The 14,728-nt window shown below is 43.5% G+C and overlaps 1 protein-coding gene, 1 non-coding gene and 1 pseudogene across 2 annotated transcripts; 2 read left to right on the forward strand and 1 right to left on the reverse strand.

Moving 5' to 3' along the window:
• Positions 1-1,014: 1,014 nt before the first annotated feature.
• trnat-ugu (transfer RNA threonine (anticodon UGU)) lies at positions 1,015-1,092 on the forward strand. Its single transcript has one exon. It is a non-coding gene; the product is annotated as a tRNA-Thr (tRNA).
• A 3,125-nt stretch (positions 1,093-4,217) lies between these two features.
• On the reverse strand, positions 4,218-10,395 carry LOC111967668 (pyridoxine-5'-phosphate oxidase). Its single transcript, XM_023992900.2, has 7 exons — positions 10,176-10,395; positions 8,243-8,367; positions 8,046-8,145; positions 7,165-7,218; positions 6,849-6,977; positions 4,721-4,791; positions 4,218-4,606 (listed from the first exon to the last, which is right to left on the reverse strand). Exons 1-7 carry the CDS (start codon positions 10,362-10,364, stop codon positions 4,450-4,452), a joined length of 825 nt encoding a protein of 274 aa, XP_023848668.1. The 5' UTR covers positions 10,365-10,395; the 3' UTR covers positions 4,218-4,449.
• Positions 10,396-10,727: 332 nt separating this feature from the next.
• LOC111968215 (large ribosomal subunit protein uL10m-like) overlaps positions 10,728-14,728 on the forward strand; it is a 7,177-nt pseudogene continuing 3,176 nt past the window's right edge.

The following is a 14,728-nucleotide window of genomic DNA, read 5'->3' on the forward strand; positions in this document are numbered from 1 at the left end:
AATGCGTTCTGTCTCCTAGAGATGAACATACTTTGGTGCGAAAAGTGCAAATCAATCCCAGAACAACAGCAAAGGACCATGTGAAGATGCTGGAAGAAACGGGTGCAAAAGTATCTATATTCACAGTAAAACGAGTCCTATATCGACATAACCTAAAAGGCCGCTCAGCAAGGAAGAAGCCACTGCTCCAAAACCGCCATAAAAAAGCCAGACTACGGTTTGCAACTGCACATGGGACAAAGATCGTACTTTTGGAGAAATGTCCTCTGGTCTGATGACCATCGTTATGTTTGGAGGAAGAAGGGGCAGCTTGCAAGCCGAAGAACACCGTCCCAACTGTGAAGCACGGGGTGGCAGCATCATGTTGTGGGGTGCTTTGCTGCAGGAGGAACTGGTGCACTTCACAAAATAGATGGCATCATGAGGGAGGAAAATTATGTGGATAATTGAAACAACATCTCAACATCAGTCAGGAAGTTAAGCTTGGTTGCAAATGGGTCTTCCAAATGGACAATGACCCAAGCATACTTCCAAAGTTGTGCAAAATGGCTTAAGGACAACAAAGTCAAGGTATTGAGTGGCCATCACAAAGCCCTGACCTCAATCCCATAGAAAATGTGTGGGCAGAACTGAGAAAGCGTGTGCAAGCAAGGAGGCCTACAAACATGACTCAGTTACACCAGCTCTGTCAGGAGGAATGGGCCAAAATTCACCCAACTTATTGTGGGAAGCCTGTGGAAGGCTTCCTGAAATGTTTGACCCAAGTTAAACAATTTAAATACTAATTGAGTGTATGTAAACATCTGACCCACTGGGAATGTGATGAAAGAAATAAAAGCTGAAATAAATCATCTCTACTATTATTCTGACATTTCACATTCTAAAAATAAATGGTGATCCCAACTGACCTAAAACAGGGATTTTTTGACTAAGATTAAATGTAATTAATTGTGAAACACTGAGTTATATGTATTTGGCTCAGGTGTATGTAAACTTCCGACTCAACTGTATATTGGTCCCGTGGTGGCTCAGTTGGTAGAGCATGGCGCTTGTAACGCCAGGGTTGTGGGTTCATTCCCCACGGGGGGACCAGATGAATATGTATGAACTTTCCAATTTGTAAGTCGCTCTGGATAAAGCGTCTGCTAAATGACTTAAATGTAAATTAAGAGATCTGATGTGAGAGCAGTTGTGCCAAGGTAATTCGTGTAACATGATAGTATAACAAACATCTATAACAAACAAACTTTAAAGCTAAACTTATTTTTCATAATTCATATACTTTAACATATATTCACTCCAGATTACTGGTCATGAGCCCTGTTCAGACACAGGCAACATATTTGTTGCGGTATTCTTGAAAATCTTGAAAGTGCAATCTCACAGGAATGAACTGTTGAAGGTACTTTGCTATCCACACAAAGATACCACACATTCTTATATCTGTGCATCAATAACCTTGAACAGTATTGTTTATATGTCGTGTGTGAGTGAGAATTTAGATGGTAACAGTATTATGGTGTACTTGAGTGTGGTGTCCACCTTGGAGTGTATCAGTGGTGGGCCGTCAGGGCCTGCAAGGCCTTCTCTGCTGGCCTAAACATCATCAGAATATAATTTTTTTTTAAATATATTTTCCCACAAATATGTATTAAATATATTCCCCAAGATAAGGTTATACTCTTCATTTCATAGCTTTCCTCTTGGTTGCACTGCTTCCAGCCCCAGGTTGAGATTTGGAGGGCTGGTCTTTATGTTAGATCTTTTATCCAATCATATTCAGCCATCATGTGTTGCCAGGGGTCTAAAATCTGCTCTCAGGCCTTCAGAATCAACAGTGCGGGCGCTTGTAGCTTAAAGTGAATGGAAATTAAAATTTTGTGTCAACCAATCAGCTTTAGAGTTGGCTATTGTACGCCTGCTGGCTGGCTCCAGTGTTACACAGAGCCAGCTAGCAGGCGTAGGCGTCCACGTCTTTTGATTGGATTACCAATATTGAGAGGCAGGTCTATGCAGATCTAGGAAACTCTACTAAGCTGTTTTTTGAACCCACAATGGCGGAAGGAGGAGAAGATATCGATTTCGTCGAGGATATAATTATAAGCCATTCTCAAGACGAACTTTTCAAGAAAAGTTAGACATTGTAAGGAGAGGTCGCCCACGCCACAAAGCCTGTCACAGGCGGAAAGGGGTTCGTTCGCTCGCCACTTTCAAAGTTTTAACTACGAGCGCTGTCAATGGCTCAAAGGCTCCGAGAAGCACTGCAAACTGTACTGCTGGAATGCCTATATTTGCAAGTGATCGATTTGGTGTTTGGAGCCACACTGGCTTTGCAAACTTGAGTTGTCTGTTAAGCACTGTTTACCCAAAAATTTCAATTTGTCAATTTCAAGGTGACGCAACGCCTGGTTATACTGCGTTTCTGTCTAAATGTATAGTGTCTAGAGCCATGGCATAATTGATGATAATAAGAGGTGGATTAATTCGGGTGGGACTGTGTAGTACCTCACTGAAGGCCTAGCCCCAGGCCCACGGCACGCCACTGGAGTGTATATATATATATGTTTTGTGCAAATAAGATTGCTGCGTTTTTGTGAGTGGTGTGGCTGTTTGTTGTTCATTGGTATTGATATGCACTTGTGTGTGTGCGTGTGTGCGTGCGTGTGTGCGCGTGTGTGCACATGCGTATGTATGTTATTCTCTGCTCTGTGGTTCTCATCACTAAGACCTATCTTCTCCAGTCTGGCACTGAACTGTCGTCTGTGGGGATCTGAGAGCTGTTGGAATGCTTCTTATTCCCAGTGCTATTGCCAACTCTGGCGGATCTTGTACAGAACCTTGACCTCAGACTTCTTTGCGTAGAAGTTCAGCTTCCACCAGCCAGGGTCAGCCATGGCACAGACAGAGACTGGAGGGGGTGCAGACCTAGGGAGGGAAAGGGCACCTGGTTTTGTGACAGTTGCACAGCAAGAGGACTCAAGTTCAAGAGCAAGGCAGGGGGGATTCTTGAGACAATGCTGACATTTCTTGTAGTTGATTGGCAGACTAAAGTGAAAATTATCCAGACCTTAAAGCTGCAAAACGTAACTTTTTGGGTTGAATCTCTCTCTGTGCTTCCTGAGCGGTATGACGGCTGTGTGGTCCCATGGTGTTTATACTTGCGTACTATTGTTTGTACAGATGAACGTGGTACCTTCAGGCGTTTGGAATTTGCTCCCAAGGATGAACCAGACTTGTGGAGGTCTACAATTTATTTTCTGACGTCTTGGCTGATTTCTTTTGATTTTCCCATGATGTCAAGCAAAGAGGCACTGAGTTTGAAGGTAGGCCTTGAAATACATACACAGGTACACCTCCAATTGACTAAAATGATGTCAATTAGCCTATCAGAAGCTTCTAAAGCCATGACATCATTTTCTGGAATTGTCCAAGATGTTTAAAGGCACAGTAAACTTAGCATATGTAAACTTCTGACCCACTGGAATTGTGATACAGCAAATTATAAGTGAAATAATCTGCCTGTAAACAAGTGTTGGAAAAATGACTTGTGTCATTTAGATGTCATCCAGATGTCCTAACAGACTTGCCAAAACTATAGTTTGTTAACAAGAAATTTGTGGAGTGGTTGAAAAACTAGTTTTAATGACTCCAACCTAAGTGTATGTAAACTTCCAACTTCAACTGTACCTATATATATACACCTTAATATACCTATATTTCAAAGGCAGATTGATCAAGACATGGATTGCCTGTGGAATCAGTCCATAACAAATTCAACACTGGGACTTCAGCCTAATAGGCTATCGTTATTACATTATGACAGAGAAACTGCTGTGGATGTGGGCCATTAAAACACATATTAGCAGCTAGACAGAACATGTAGGCTATCCCTGCTCCAATAGAATGGAACTCATGTACAAACGTTAAATAACAGACACAGTACTGGAGATTGTGCTTTTTACAAGTACAGTTTCTAGAGGTTGTTGAGTCCTGCGGAAACACATTGCTGATTTTCTGTCAATCATTACCAAACAGTGACTACTCTACTAGACAGACTTTGCACTTCATGAGTCAGAAAATGCAAAGCATTCCATATAGCATATTCAGATTAGTAAAACCTTGTGTCACAGGTTATGTGCTAGACTGTATAGTTCATAGTTGCATCACATTAATCATGTTCCATTGTTGCCTTGGAGACAATAGACAATCAGGCCTCCTAACCAACCAGAAAATGTCTCCTTTATTTGGTATAAAACAAGACCAATTGAACAGAACAGCAAATTATGGCTTAATAAGATACACATCATATAGCACTTAGTTATTCAACATCAAAATGTTCCTAATGTATTGAAATGATGTTGGTTTGATTGATGATGTTGACATGAGTGAGTTGTACGCTAGCCCCAATCTCCAGCCTGCTCTTTAGTCCATTTCCCCTAACCGTCCTTGTCAAGGGGATAGCCTCTGGTACACCCAGCCCGCCTCAGCATGATGTTGATGCTCTTCTAGAACATTTTTTGGCCGTGTGAAAACAATACGGTCATGTAGCCTGTTGGTCTGACCCTGCCAGAACTCTATCATGTAAGGCTTAACGATATAGCCTCCCCTGTTGGAAGACAGGCAAAAACAAGAACAGGCTTGCATGATAAGACCACTTACTGCACAGGTTTGGCATGGCAAAGTCATGTAGAATTCCTGGTGATTTGATAGTAATACTAACCAATAGTCAGGCATTGGGACATCTGTGTCCTTGTACTTTTCCTCCAGCTCCGCATTTTTCTGTCTCAGGTACTGCAGAGTGAAACAAAACCGTCAAATGGGCAACTCCACGCCAGGACAGACCAAAAATATTTTGTGTATCTCAGATTCTGGCAATTCTCACAGAGAAACTTCATTGGGAGGAAGGATGTTTGACATGCTTTTACATCACTTTTTTTTTTTATCATGACGAAAGTGGTCATTTTAGGCCCTTTTAAGACATACAGTTGAAGTCGGAAGTTTACATACACTTAGGTTGGAGTCATTAAAACTAGTTTTTCAACCACTCCACAAATTTCAACCACTCCACAAAATGGGGAGGCTTGCAAGCCGAAGAACACCATCCCAACCGTGAAGCACGGGGGTGGCAGCATCATGTTGTGGGGGTGCTTTGCTGCAGGAGGGACTGGTGCACTTCACAAAATAGATGGCATCATGAGGGAGGAAAATTATGTGGATATATTGAAGCAACATCTCAAGACATCACAAAGCTTGGTCACAAATGGGTCTTCCAAATGGACAATGACCCCAAGCATACTTCCAAAGTTGTGGCAAAATGGCTTAAGGACAACAAAGTCAAGGTATTGGAGTGGCCATCACAAAGCCCTGACCTCAATCCYATAGAAAATKTGTGGGCAGAACTGAAAAAGTGTGTGCGAGCAAGGAGGCCTACAAACCTGACTCAGTTACACTAGCTCTGTCAGGAGGAATGGGYCAAAATTCACCCAWCTTATTGTGGGAAGCTTGTGGAAGGCTACCCGAAACGTTTGACCCAAGATAAACAATTTAAAGGCAATGCTACCAAATACTAATCGAGTGTACGTAAACATCTGACCCACTGGGAATGTGGTAAAACAAATAAAAGCTAAAATAAATAATTCTCTCTGCTATTATTCTGACATTTCCCATTCTTAAAATAAAGTGGTGAGCCTAACTGACCTAAGACAGGGAATTTTTACTCGGATTAAATGTAAAAAATTGTGCAAAACTGAGTTTAAACGTATTTGGCTGAGGTGTATGTAAACTTCCGACTTCAACTGTATACTGTACATGCCTCCTGTAAGACCCTATGATCCGTGAACCATACATGATACGAAAACATCTTGGTGTCATTATACTTCTTTATAGTGTGCTTTCAAGTATGGAGTATTTCTAGATTCTGAAATAAAATGTTTAACATTCAGTTATTCAACATAAACAACATGAATATCTCAAAATCGTTTGGAATAATATCCTCTTCAAACACATACAATTTCCAGAGTGGGCTCTCTGGTACCATTGAAGATATGACAAATGTATAGACATGTATATTATAGGTCATTACCAATCACAGCCCTCCTTTAGGATTGCACATTCACAAAAATCACCTTTTTTTTTCTTCTTCATTTAAGAACAAATTCTTATTTACAATGATGGCCTACCAAAAGGCAAAAGGCCTCCTGCGGGGATAGGGGCTGGGACTAAAAATAAAAATAATTTAAATAAAAATATAGGACAAAACACACATCACGACAAGAGAGTCAACACAACACTACATAACGAGAGACCGACGACAACATTGCATTGCAGTGTGGGTGATGCTTATAAAATAATAACTTAAAAATTGTAAGTACTTGTAGAGTATGTCATAAAATGAACAAAATCAAAAAGGGTACTTTAGAAATATTATTTTTCATGTTGAAGAGATTCATGTGAGAGAAAAAAATCTGAATCTAGAGATACTCCATTAAGTTAGAGCACACTATAAGGAGTATAATGACACCAAGATGTTGTCTGTATCATCTACTGTTCACAGATCATAGGGTCTTACAGGAGGCATGTATAGGTTTAAAAAGGACCTAAAATAGCCAATTTCATCATCATTTTCAAAAAAATTGTTTGTCATACATGTCAAGCACCCTTCCTCCCAATGAAGTTTCTATGTGAAAATTGGCAGAACAAATCTGCGATACCCCAACATATTTTTGGGCTATCCTGGCCTGGAATTGCCCAGATTTAACATATTTCATTAATTTCCCTCATTTTGAGGGAATAAGTCCCTCAATGGTGGAAGGCAATAATACAGTGGAGTAGCATGGACTGGTTCTCACATTTCTGTCAGGGACGGCAGTGCTTTGTCTGCTCACAATGGCCCCGATCTGGCTACTCTTGGGCCGGGAGTGGAAGTAGTCACAGGAGCTCTGGTAGGGGATTCTCTCCACATTGCCCTCGATACGGATCTGCACACACACATTCTCAAGAGTAGTGCCAACTACTGTACAGCAAATTCAGTGTCATCCTGCATTAGTTAATTCATTCAAAAACCACATCACAATGTGTTTAAAAAAAAATCTAAGATATTTGAAGATATTAAAACAATGGGTAGACCAGTAGGCTACATTTTAAGAGGTAAAATGAAGCACATACCTGCCTGTTGATGGGCTCCCAGTAAAAGCACAGACATGCGTAAGGGTTGCTGTCCTACCGGAAGGGAAATCAAAAATTCTGATGTAAAGTCTGCAAACAGAAGTAGTAGGGCTGGGCGATATGGCCAAAATATCATATCACAGTAGTTTTTAAAGTGTTGATGGTATTTAACTATTTTTTTTAATAATAAAAGTTCCACATTTGCTTTACGAGTAGTGCGTGATGCTACGGTGGCAACACATACATTCTACATGATTTTAATGGGTCTTTCTTCATTCTGATTGTTTTATACTGTTCAATTTAACTTCAACCTAAAATAATTTCCTGCATTTCCATCAATTTCTGCATTTCCTGCACTCATTTTAGATCATTCCCACACTGCCAGCTAACTAGCGATTAGCGGCTAACAGGATTTAGCTAAAACGTGCTAAGAAAAGACAAAGTAGCTGTTTGCAGATGTAACACAAACTAATTGTGTAATTATAGAACGCTTGTGGATTTAAATTAAGAAGACAAGTGGAAATAACATCGTTGTCATCAACATTGTTGCATGTGCTGGATTGACCATGCAGACTGAACGCAAGTGTCTCGTGGTCAAGCAACAACAAATACGCCCCTTGAGTGACAGAAGGATGACTCAAGTAGAAGGTGTAAACTATAAAAATTGACGTTACACACGGCATATCACATTTAACAAACCATACATTCAAAAACCGTGATAGAAGGTAAAGTAAAATCCCAAACCGGTCCGTGCATCAATATCGGTATATTGTAAAATACAGTATACTGCCCAGCCCTAAGAATAGTATGACATAATCTAGTAGTACATACATTTGAGAGGACAGGAAGATGCCTGCCTTGTGACAGTAGCAGACACTAACCAGCTCTCCACCTTTCCGGCTCTCGTAGTTGGTAAAGAAGCGGAAGCCTTCATCGCTGTAGCCTTTTAACAAGACCATACGAGCAGATGGACGTCCTTCTCTTCACGTAGAAATAAGCAGATTGATAGAAAATGTGTTACAATTTGAGCTTAAGAAGCAAGCATTGTGTTTAATGGAGTACTTATGGGGGTACTCACTTAGTGGATGTGGCGATGCACATTGCATTGGGCTCTCCAATTTCAGGACATTTCGTGGCTTGATCAAACCAATCTCCAAACTGCTTGATGGGGTCCAGAGACACGAGCTGATTCTCCTCAAAGCACTACGACATGTTAATACAATGACACTTTTACATCAAAATGCACATTACATTGAAGACATAAGCAGACTTGGACATTTAAGGAAATACATTTTGAGAAATGTCTATTATGACATCTTCAATACATTTCTGATATCACTCCAATTACTGGGGTGTATGCAGTGAGGTGAACCTTCATAACTTTGTAGATGATAAAGATGTTATGACTAGAGGTGACACAATTCTCTTTTCTAGTATGTGGACAGCTGCTTGTTGAACATCTCATTCCAAAATCATGGGAATTAATATGGAGTTGGTCCCCCCTTTGCTGCTATAACAGCCTCCACTCTTCTGGGAAGGCTTTCCACTAGATGTTGGAACATTGCTGCGTGGACTTGCTCCCATTCAACCACAAGAGCATTAGTGAGGTTGGGCATTGATGTTTGGCAATTAGGTCTGGCTTGCAGTCAGTGTTCCAATTCATCCCAAAGGAGTTAGATGGGGTTGAGGTCAGGGCTCTGTCCAGGCCAGTCAAGTTCTTCCATACCGATCACGACAAACCATTTCTGTATGGACCTCGCTTTGTGCACGGGGGCATTGTCATGCTGAAACTTGAAAGGGCCTTCCCCAAATTGTTGCCACAAAGTAGGAAGCACAGAATCGTCTAGAACATGGATCATCAACTAGATTCCGCCACGGGCCAATTTTTTCTTGAGGTGATGGTCGGGGGACCGGGAATATATTTACAATCATTTGTAGATGGCAAATTGACCTCAAGAAGCCCAAACATATACAGTATCATGTTTGACTAAAACAGAATGATTTCAAACCATGCTTACATTTGTATATGGTCACATTTCTCTCTATTATGCGTGGGACTACTTGGAAACAGATTTTTTTAAGTAAAATCATTTTTTAGCTGATTTCCAGGTGTTTTTAGTCTAATATGTTTAACAACAAAACATGTATTTATTTATTTTCTCAGAAAACTTGGGTGGACAAATAAAACCACCAATGGGCTAAATTCAGACCGCGGGCTGCCAGTTGGGGAACCCTGGTTTAGAATATCATTGTTTGCTGTATTGTTAAAACCTTCTTCACTGGATCTAAAAGGGCCTGAATCATGAAAAACAGCTCCAGACCATTATTCCTCCTCCACTAAACTTTACAGTTGGCACTATGCATTGGGGCAGGTAGCGTTCTCCTGGCATCCGCCAAACCCAGATTTGTCCGTCGGACTGCCAGATGGTGAAGCGTGATTCATCATTCCAGAGAACGCGTTTCCACTGCTCCAGAGTTCAATGGCAGTGAGCTTTACACCATTCCAGCCAATGCTTGGCATTGCACATAGTGATCTTAGACTTCTGTGTGCCTTTTCGGCCATGGAAACACATTTCATGAAGCTCCCGAGGAACAGTTTTTGTGCTGACGTTGCTTCTAGAAGCAGTTTGGAAGTCGGTAGTGAATAGGGCCGTTATGCTCCCTTCGCCAGTGGTGGAGCTATTGGGAGATGCCCCTTCATTACATCACAAGACGTTGCATGTAAGCAAAGTCAGCTTTGTAAGCAGATTTTACATTTGACATATCATACTTGCAATGTGATGGAAATGTTGGGGTCATCAACGTCATTTACACTCCAAAACAGTGCTAAATAATACACCACTGAAACAATGTGGGCAAACTGGGTAGGCATTGTTGTGCCGCTGGAATATGCAAGTGTCTGCATTTGCCATTGACATCTTTACGGTCATTCAACCCAAATTAGAAGGGTAAGTGAGGTAGCTTGTGCCATAACAAGAATGTAAGAAAAAAAAAATCTTGTTTATTCTCACCTCTTCGTCTCCTTTGTATTTTTTCCGCATGCCACTGAGATCCATGGTTGTAGAATCACTCGTAGATGTCGTGCAAAAGGACTGAGAAAATAAGGCTCGACAGCAAGCTGTCAACGAGGCATGGGAATGAAAGTATTGACCTATTTCACTGATATTCTTTAATGTACTGCAACTGGGTATGCGCCTCATGCTTGTACAACAACCACGCAAAGCCTGACTGACGTAATCACGTTCACTGTCTCACGTAAAATATTACGCAAACATTCGCTGGCTTTTGTAACCAAAAACAGTACTGTATGAAGAGAGGCAGAAACTGCTTCTCCAGGAGAAATAGGTGGCAAGCTAAGCTTATGCGCTGAACTACGCATATTCAAACTACGCATATACAGGCCGTCAAACCAAATATTTTTTGGAACGAAAATGAAAACGTGTCAGTTTGTAATTTGCACGAGGTTGGAGAAATAACATGTTCAACTAGTTAAGATATTTGCTCGAATCTTGGTTGTTCCTTTAGATTTCGAGAAAATTACATTATTAAATGAATACAGCTACATGTCGAGTCAAAGCATGTTGTTGGAGCACGCGTCTATGTCCTCGGTTGTACACAGTTTACACCTAGCCGTCATTAGTTAGTTACACCGGCTAGTTACATAAAAAGCTAGTTACATTGTAGCAAGTACCTGTCCAGCAAGTGCATGGCTACATTGTAACAAGCAGAGCATTGCAACAACAGTCTTTAAAAATACACCTGGAGAAAAAACGAATTGCAACTTCATGCTTTACTCTTGGGTGGAAGGTTGTTACAGAAAGCTTGATGTGCAAAATGCTCTGTACACTACCACCATATACATCCTTTCTTTGATGTCAAACCTGAGCCAAGACCATCACTGTACAAAGATAATCACATTGACATAAAGATGGATTGTATTGTATCACTCACATCATATACTGTATTATTGGAATGTATGCACATGCACACACAAGTGAACACTTTTATCCAATGCAACACAGTTATCAGGTTTTATTGCCTGCATAGAACGGTAGGGCTCCTGAGCTGCGCCACTCAGGAGCCCTACAGACCTTTGTTCAATCCCGGGCTGTATCACAACCAGCGGTGATCTGGAGTCCCATAGGGCAGCGCACAATTGGTCTAGGGGAGGGTTTGACTGGGGTAGGCCCCTCATTGTAAAATAAGAATTTGTTCTTAACTGATTTGCCTAGTTAAATATAAGATTCAGTCTGTCTAACCTCTATTATTTTTTAAGAAATCCTCCTTTATAAACACACAATAAACACCTTATTAATGTAACATGTGTGTCTACAGGATGGCTGCCCCTGATGCAGAGTGTCCAGCATGGCTCTAAGGCAGTCACACGTCACAAGAAGTCCATGCACATCCTCAAACAGAAGCTGATGACTGTCACTGAATACATTTCACCCAAACCTGCGGCTCCCCCAGGGATTCTGACCCCCCACGTCAAACCAGTTCAGGAGGTCAGTGAAGYCCAGCGCATGTGTTTATAACTCAAAAACAAGCACAAGAAACCTGTCAATGTTCGTGTGCATACTGGAGCTGTCTTTTCAGCACCACACAAACACACATCTATAGTTGTGTATAGCTGAAAGGAGAGCTCCTCCATCCGGTCAGTTAGGAATAGCATCCGGTCAGTTAGGAATAGTAGTGATGTGAGCTGGTATCGAGATGTGGACTGATTTATGAGTCCTGGTTTATTCACAAGAAAGTGGCCTGGTGTTGCTCTTGAAGAAGGAATTGCAGACGGTGTTCCAGGACTGTAAGATGATCGCTATGATCCAAAACAACGCCACCAATTCAGAAGATATTCTGCTTCTCAAGCACAGGCTCTACTAGCATGGCATCAACATCAAGTTTATTTATATTGTGCCTTTGAGGCAAATTGTATAGCCGTTTGCATTTGGAAAGATTTTAATTGTCACGACTTCCGCCGAAGTTGGCTCCCCTGCCTGTTCGGGCGGTGCTCGGCGGTCGTCGTCACCGTCCTACTAGCCGCCACCGATCCCTTTTTTGTTTGTCTGTTTGTTTTGTCTTATTAGTTTCACCTGTGTTTCTGTTGTTTTCGGTTAATGAGCTTCCCTATATTTAGTAGGTAGACCCGCCCTTGTTTTGTGCGGGATTGTCTTTATTTTGTTACGTGTGTGCATTGTAGGCTGAGGTGTATTTTCTTTCTTTCTCTTGACACCCTGTGGTTTTTGGGTTGTCACGTTATATGTCCGCGCCCTGTATTTGTTGGGCTTATATTTTGTGTGTGCCTTATTAAAGAGCACTATACCCCCAGTGGAACTCTCTCTGCGCCTGATTCCTGCACCCACCTAGTCCCGCGTGACAGAATCCCGCACCAGTTATGGAATCAGCAGGAGCAGCCGCATCTCCTCTCCCATCGAGGGAGGAAAGGGTCCTCCATCATACCAGTGCTCTCCACAGGATTGGTTCAGCTATGGATCAAATGATGGAGAGGATCGATCGATGGGAGAGGAGTGGCCTTCCCACCTCATCTCCAGCACCCCCTCCTCCAGCACCTCCTGTTCCTGCTACCGCATCCGGCTCCGGGGCTCTTCGGTTGGAGCTCCCACGGGAGTATGATGGAACGGCGGCTGGGTGTCAGGGTTTCCTTCTACAACTGGAACTTTACCTGGCGACCGTTCGTCCTACTCCCTCCGGAGAGGAGAGCGTGAGCGCCCTCGTCTCCTGTCTGACTGGAAGAGCTCTCGAGTGGGCCAACGCAGTGTAGAATGGTCCAGACTCGGCGAGGGATCATTACCCCGAGTTCACCCGCCGATTCCGAGCTCCTCATCCACCTGCGTCAGGAGACGAGGAGCGCACAGGACTTTGCCCTGGAGTTCAGGACCTTGGCCGCAGGAGCAGGGTGGAACGACAGGGCCTTAATAGACCATTTCCGATGCAGCCTTAGGGAGGACGTCCGCAGGGAGCTAGCGTGTCGGGACACCACCCTCACTCTGGATGAACTCATTGACATGGCCGTCCGTTTTGACAACCTGCTGGCTGCCCGCGGACGTTCGGAACAGGTCCTGTCGTTTCCACCTCCCAGCCCTCCTGCACCTATCCCTATGGAGTTAGGGGGGGCAGCGTCAAGGGGGACCGGAGGAGGAGTGTCCTCCTGCACCAGTTGTGGTCGGCGAGGGCACATGGCCGACCGGTGCTGGAGAAACTCGTTTGGGAGTCGGGAGGGCAGGCGGAGCACTACTCGATCACCCCAGGTGAGTCAGCACCAGACTTACCCAGAGCTTCCTGTCGGTCATATGTATGTGTTAACCTCTTTCCCTGGGTTTTCTCCCTCTCTACAGCATAAGGCGCTAGTCGATTCAGGCGCAGCTGGGAATTTCATAGATCGGGGGCTCGCGTTAAGGCTAGGGATTCCCCTTGTGTCGTTAGACCTACCATTCCCCGTGCACTCCTTAGATAGCCGACCATTAGGGTCAGGAAGGGTCAGGGAGGCCACGGTACCGCTGGACATGGTAACGCAGGGGAGTCATAAGGAGCAGATTAGTCTGTTCCTTATCGACTCACCTGCATTTCCAGTGGTGTTGGGAATTCCCTGGCTAGCTCAGCACAACCCGGTGATTTCCTGGCGATAGGGACCATCGTTAAGGGGTGGTCAGAGGAGTGTTCAGGCAGGTGTATAGGAGTTGCCGTTGGTGCGACTACGGTGGAGAGTTYAGACCAGGTTTCCACCGTGCGCATTCCCTCTGAATATGCCGATTTGGCTATCGCTTTCAGTAAAAAGAAGGCGACCCAATTACCACCCCATCGWTGAGGGGACTGCGCGATAAACCTCCTGGAGAACGCTGCACTTCCTAGGAGTCACGTGTATCCTTTGTCCCAGGAGGAGACAGTAGCCATGGAGACATATGTTACTGAATCGCTGGGACAGGGGTACATTCGGCCCTCCGCATCACCTGTCTCCTCGAGCTTCTTTTTTGTGAAGAAGAAAGATGGCAGTTTACGCTCGTGCATTGATTATCGAGGTCTAAATTCCATCACAGTGGGGTTTAGTTACCCACTACCTCTCATCGCTACGGCGGTGGAATCATTTCACGGGGCGCGCTTCTTCACAAAACTGGACCTGAGGAGTGCGTATAATCTGGTGCGTATCCGGGGAGGAGATGAGTGGAAAACCGCATTTAGTACTACATCTGGCCATTATGAGTACCGCGTCATGCCATATGGGTTGAAAAATGCTCCAGCCGTCTTTCAATCCTTCGTAGATGAGATTCTCAGAGACCTGCTCGGGCAGGGAGTGGTAGTTTACATCGATGACATCTTGATCTACTCTGCCAAACGCGCGACGCATGTGTCTCTGGTGCGTAAGGTACTTGGGCGACTGCTGGAGCATGACCTGTATTGCAAGGTGGAGAAATGTGAGTTCTTCAAACAGGCCGTTTCCTTCCTGGGTTATCGTATTTCCACCTCCGGGGTGGTGATGGAGGATGACCGCGTTACAGCCGTGCGTAATTGGCCGACTCCGACCACGGTGAAAGAGGTGCAGCGGTTTTTA

Source organism: Salvelinus sp. IW2-2015, linkage group LG8 (assembly GCF_002910315.2).
Source record: "Salvelinus sp. IW2-2015 linkage group LG8, ASM291031v2, whole genome shotgun sequence".
Classification (NCBI taxonomy): Eukaryota; Metazoa; Chordata; class Actinopteri; order Salmoniformes; family Salmonidae; genus Salvelinus; species Salvelinus sp. IW2-2015.

What these genes read in the sequence shown, in the direction of transcription:
- LOC111967668 (XM_023992900.2), bottom strand. Translation starts at nt 10,364, where the DNA reads ATGAGGCGCATACCCAGTTGCAGTACATTAAAGAATATCAGTGAAATA. An exon ending in GCCGGAAAGGTGGAGAGCTG is followed by an intron (nt 7,219 to 8,045) that starts GTTAGTGTCTGC and finishes CCCTTCCGGTAG; the next exon opens with GACAGCAACCCTTACGCATG. An exon ending in GGGAGCCCATCAACAGGCAG is followed by an intron (nt 6,978 to 7,164) that starts GTATGTGCTTCA and finishes GTGTGTGTGCAG; the next exon opens with ATCCGTATCGAGGGCAATGT.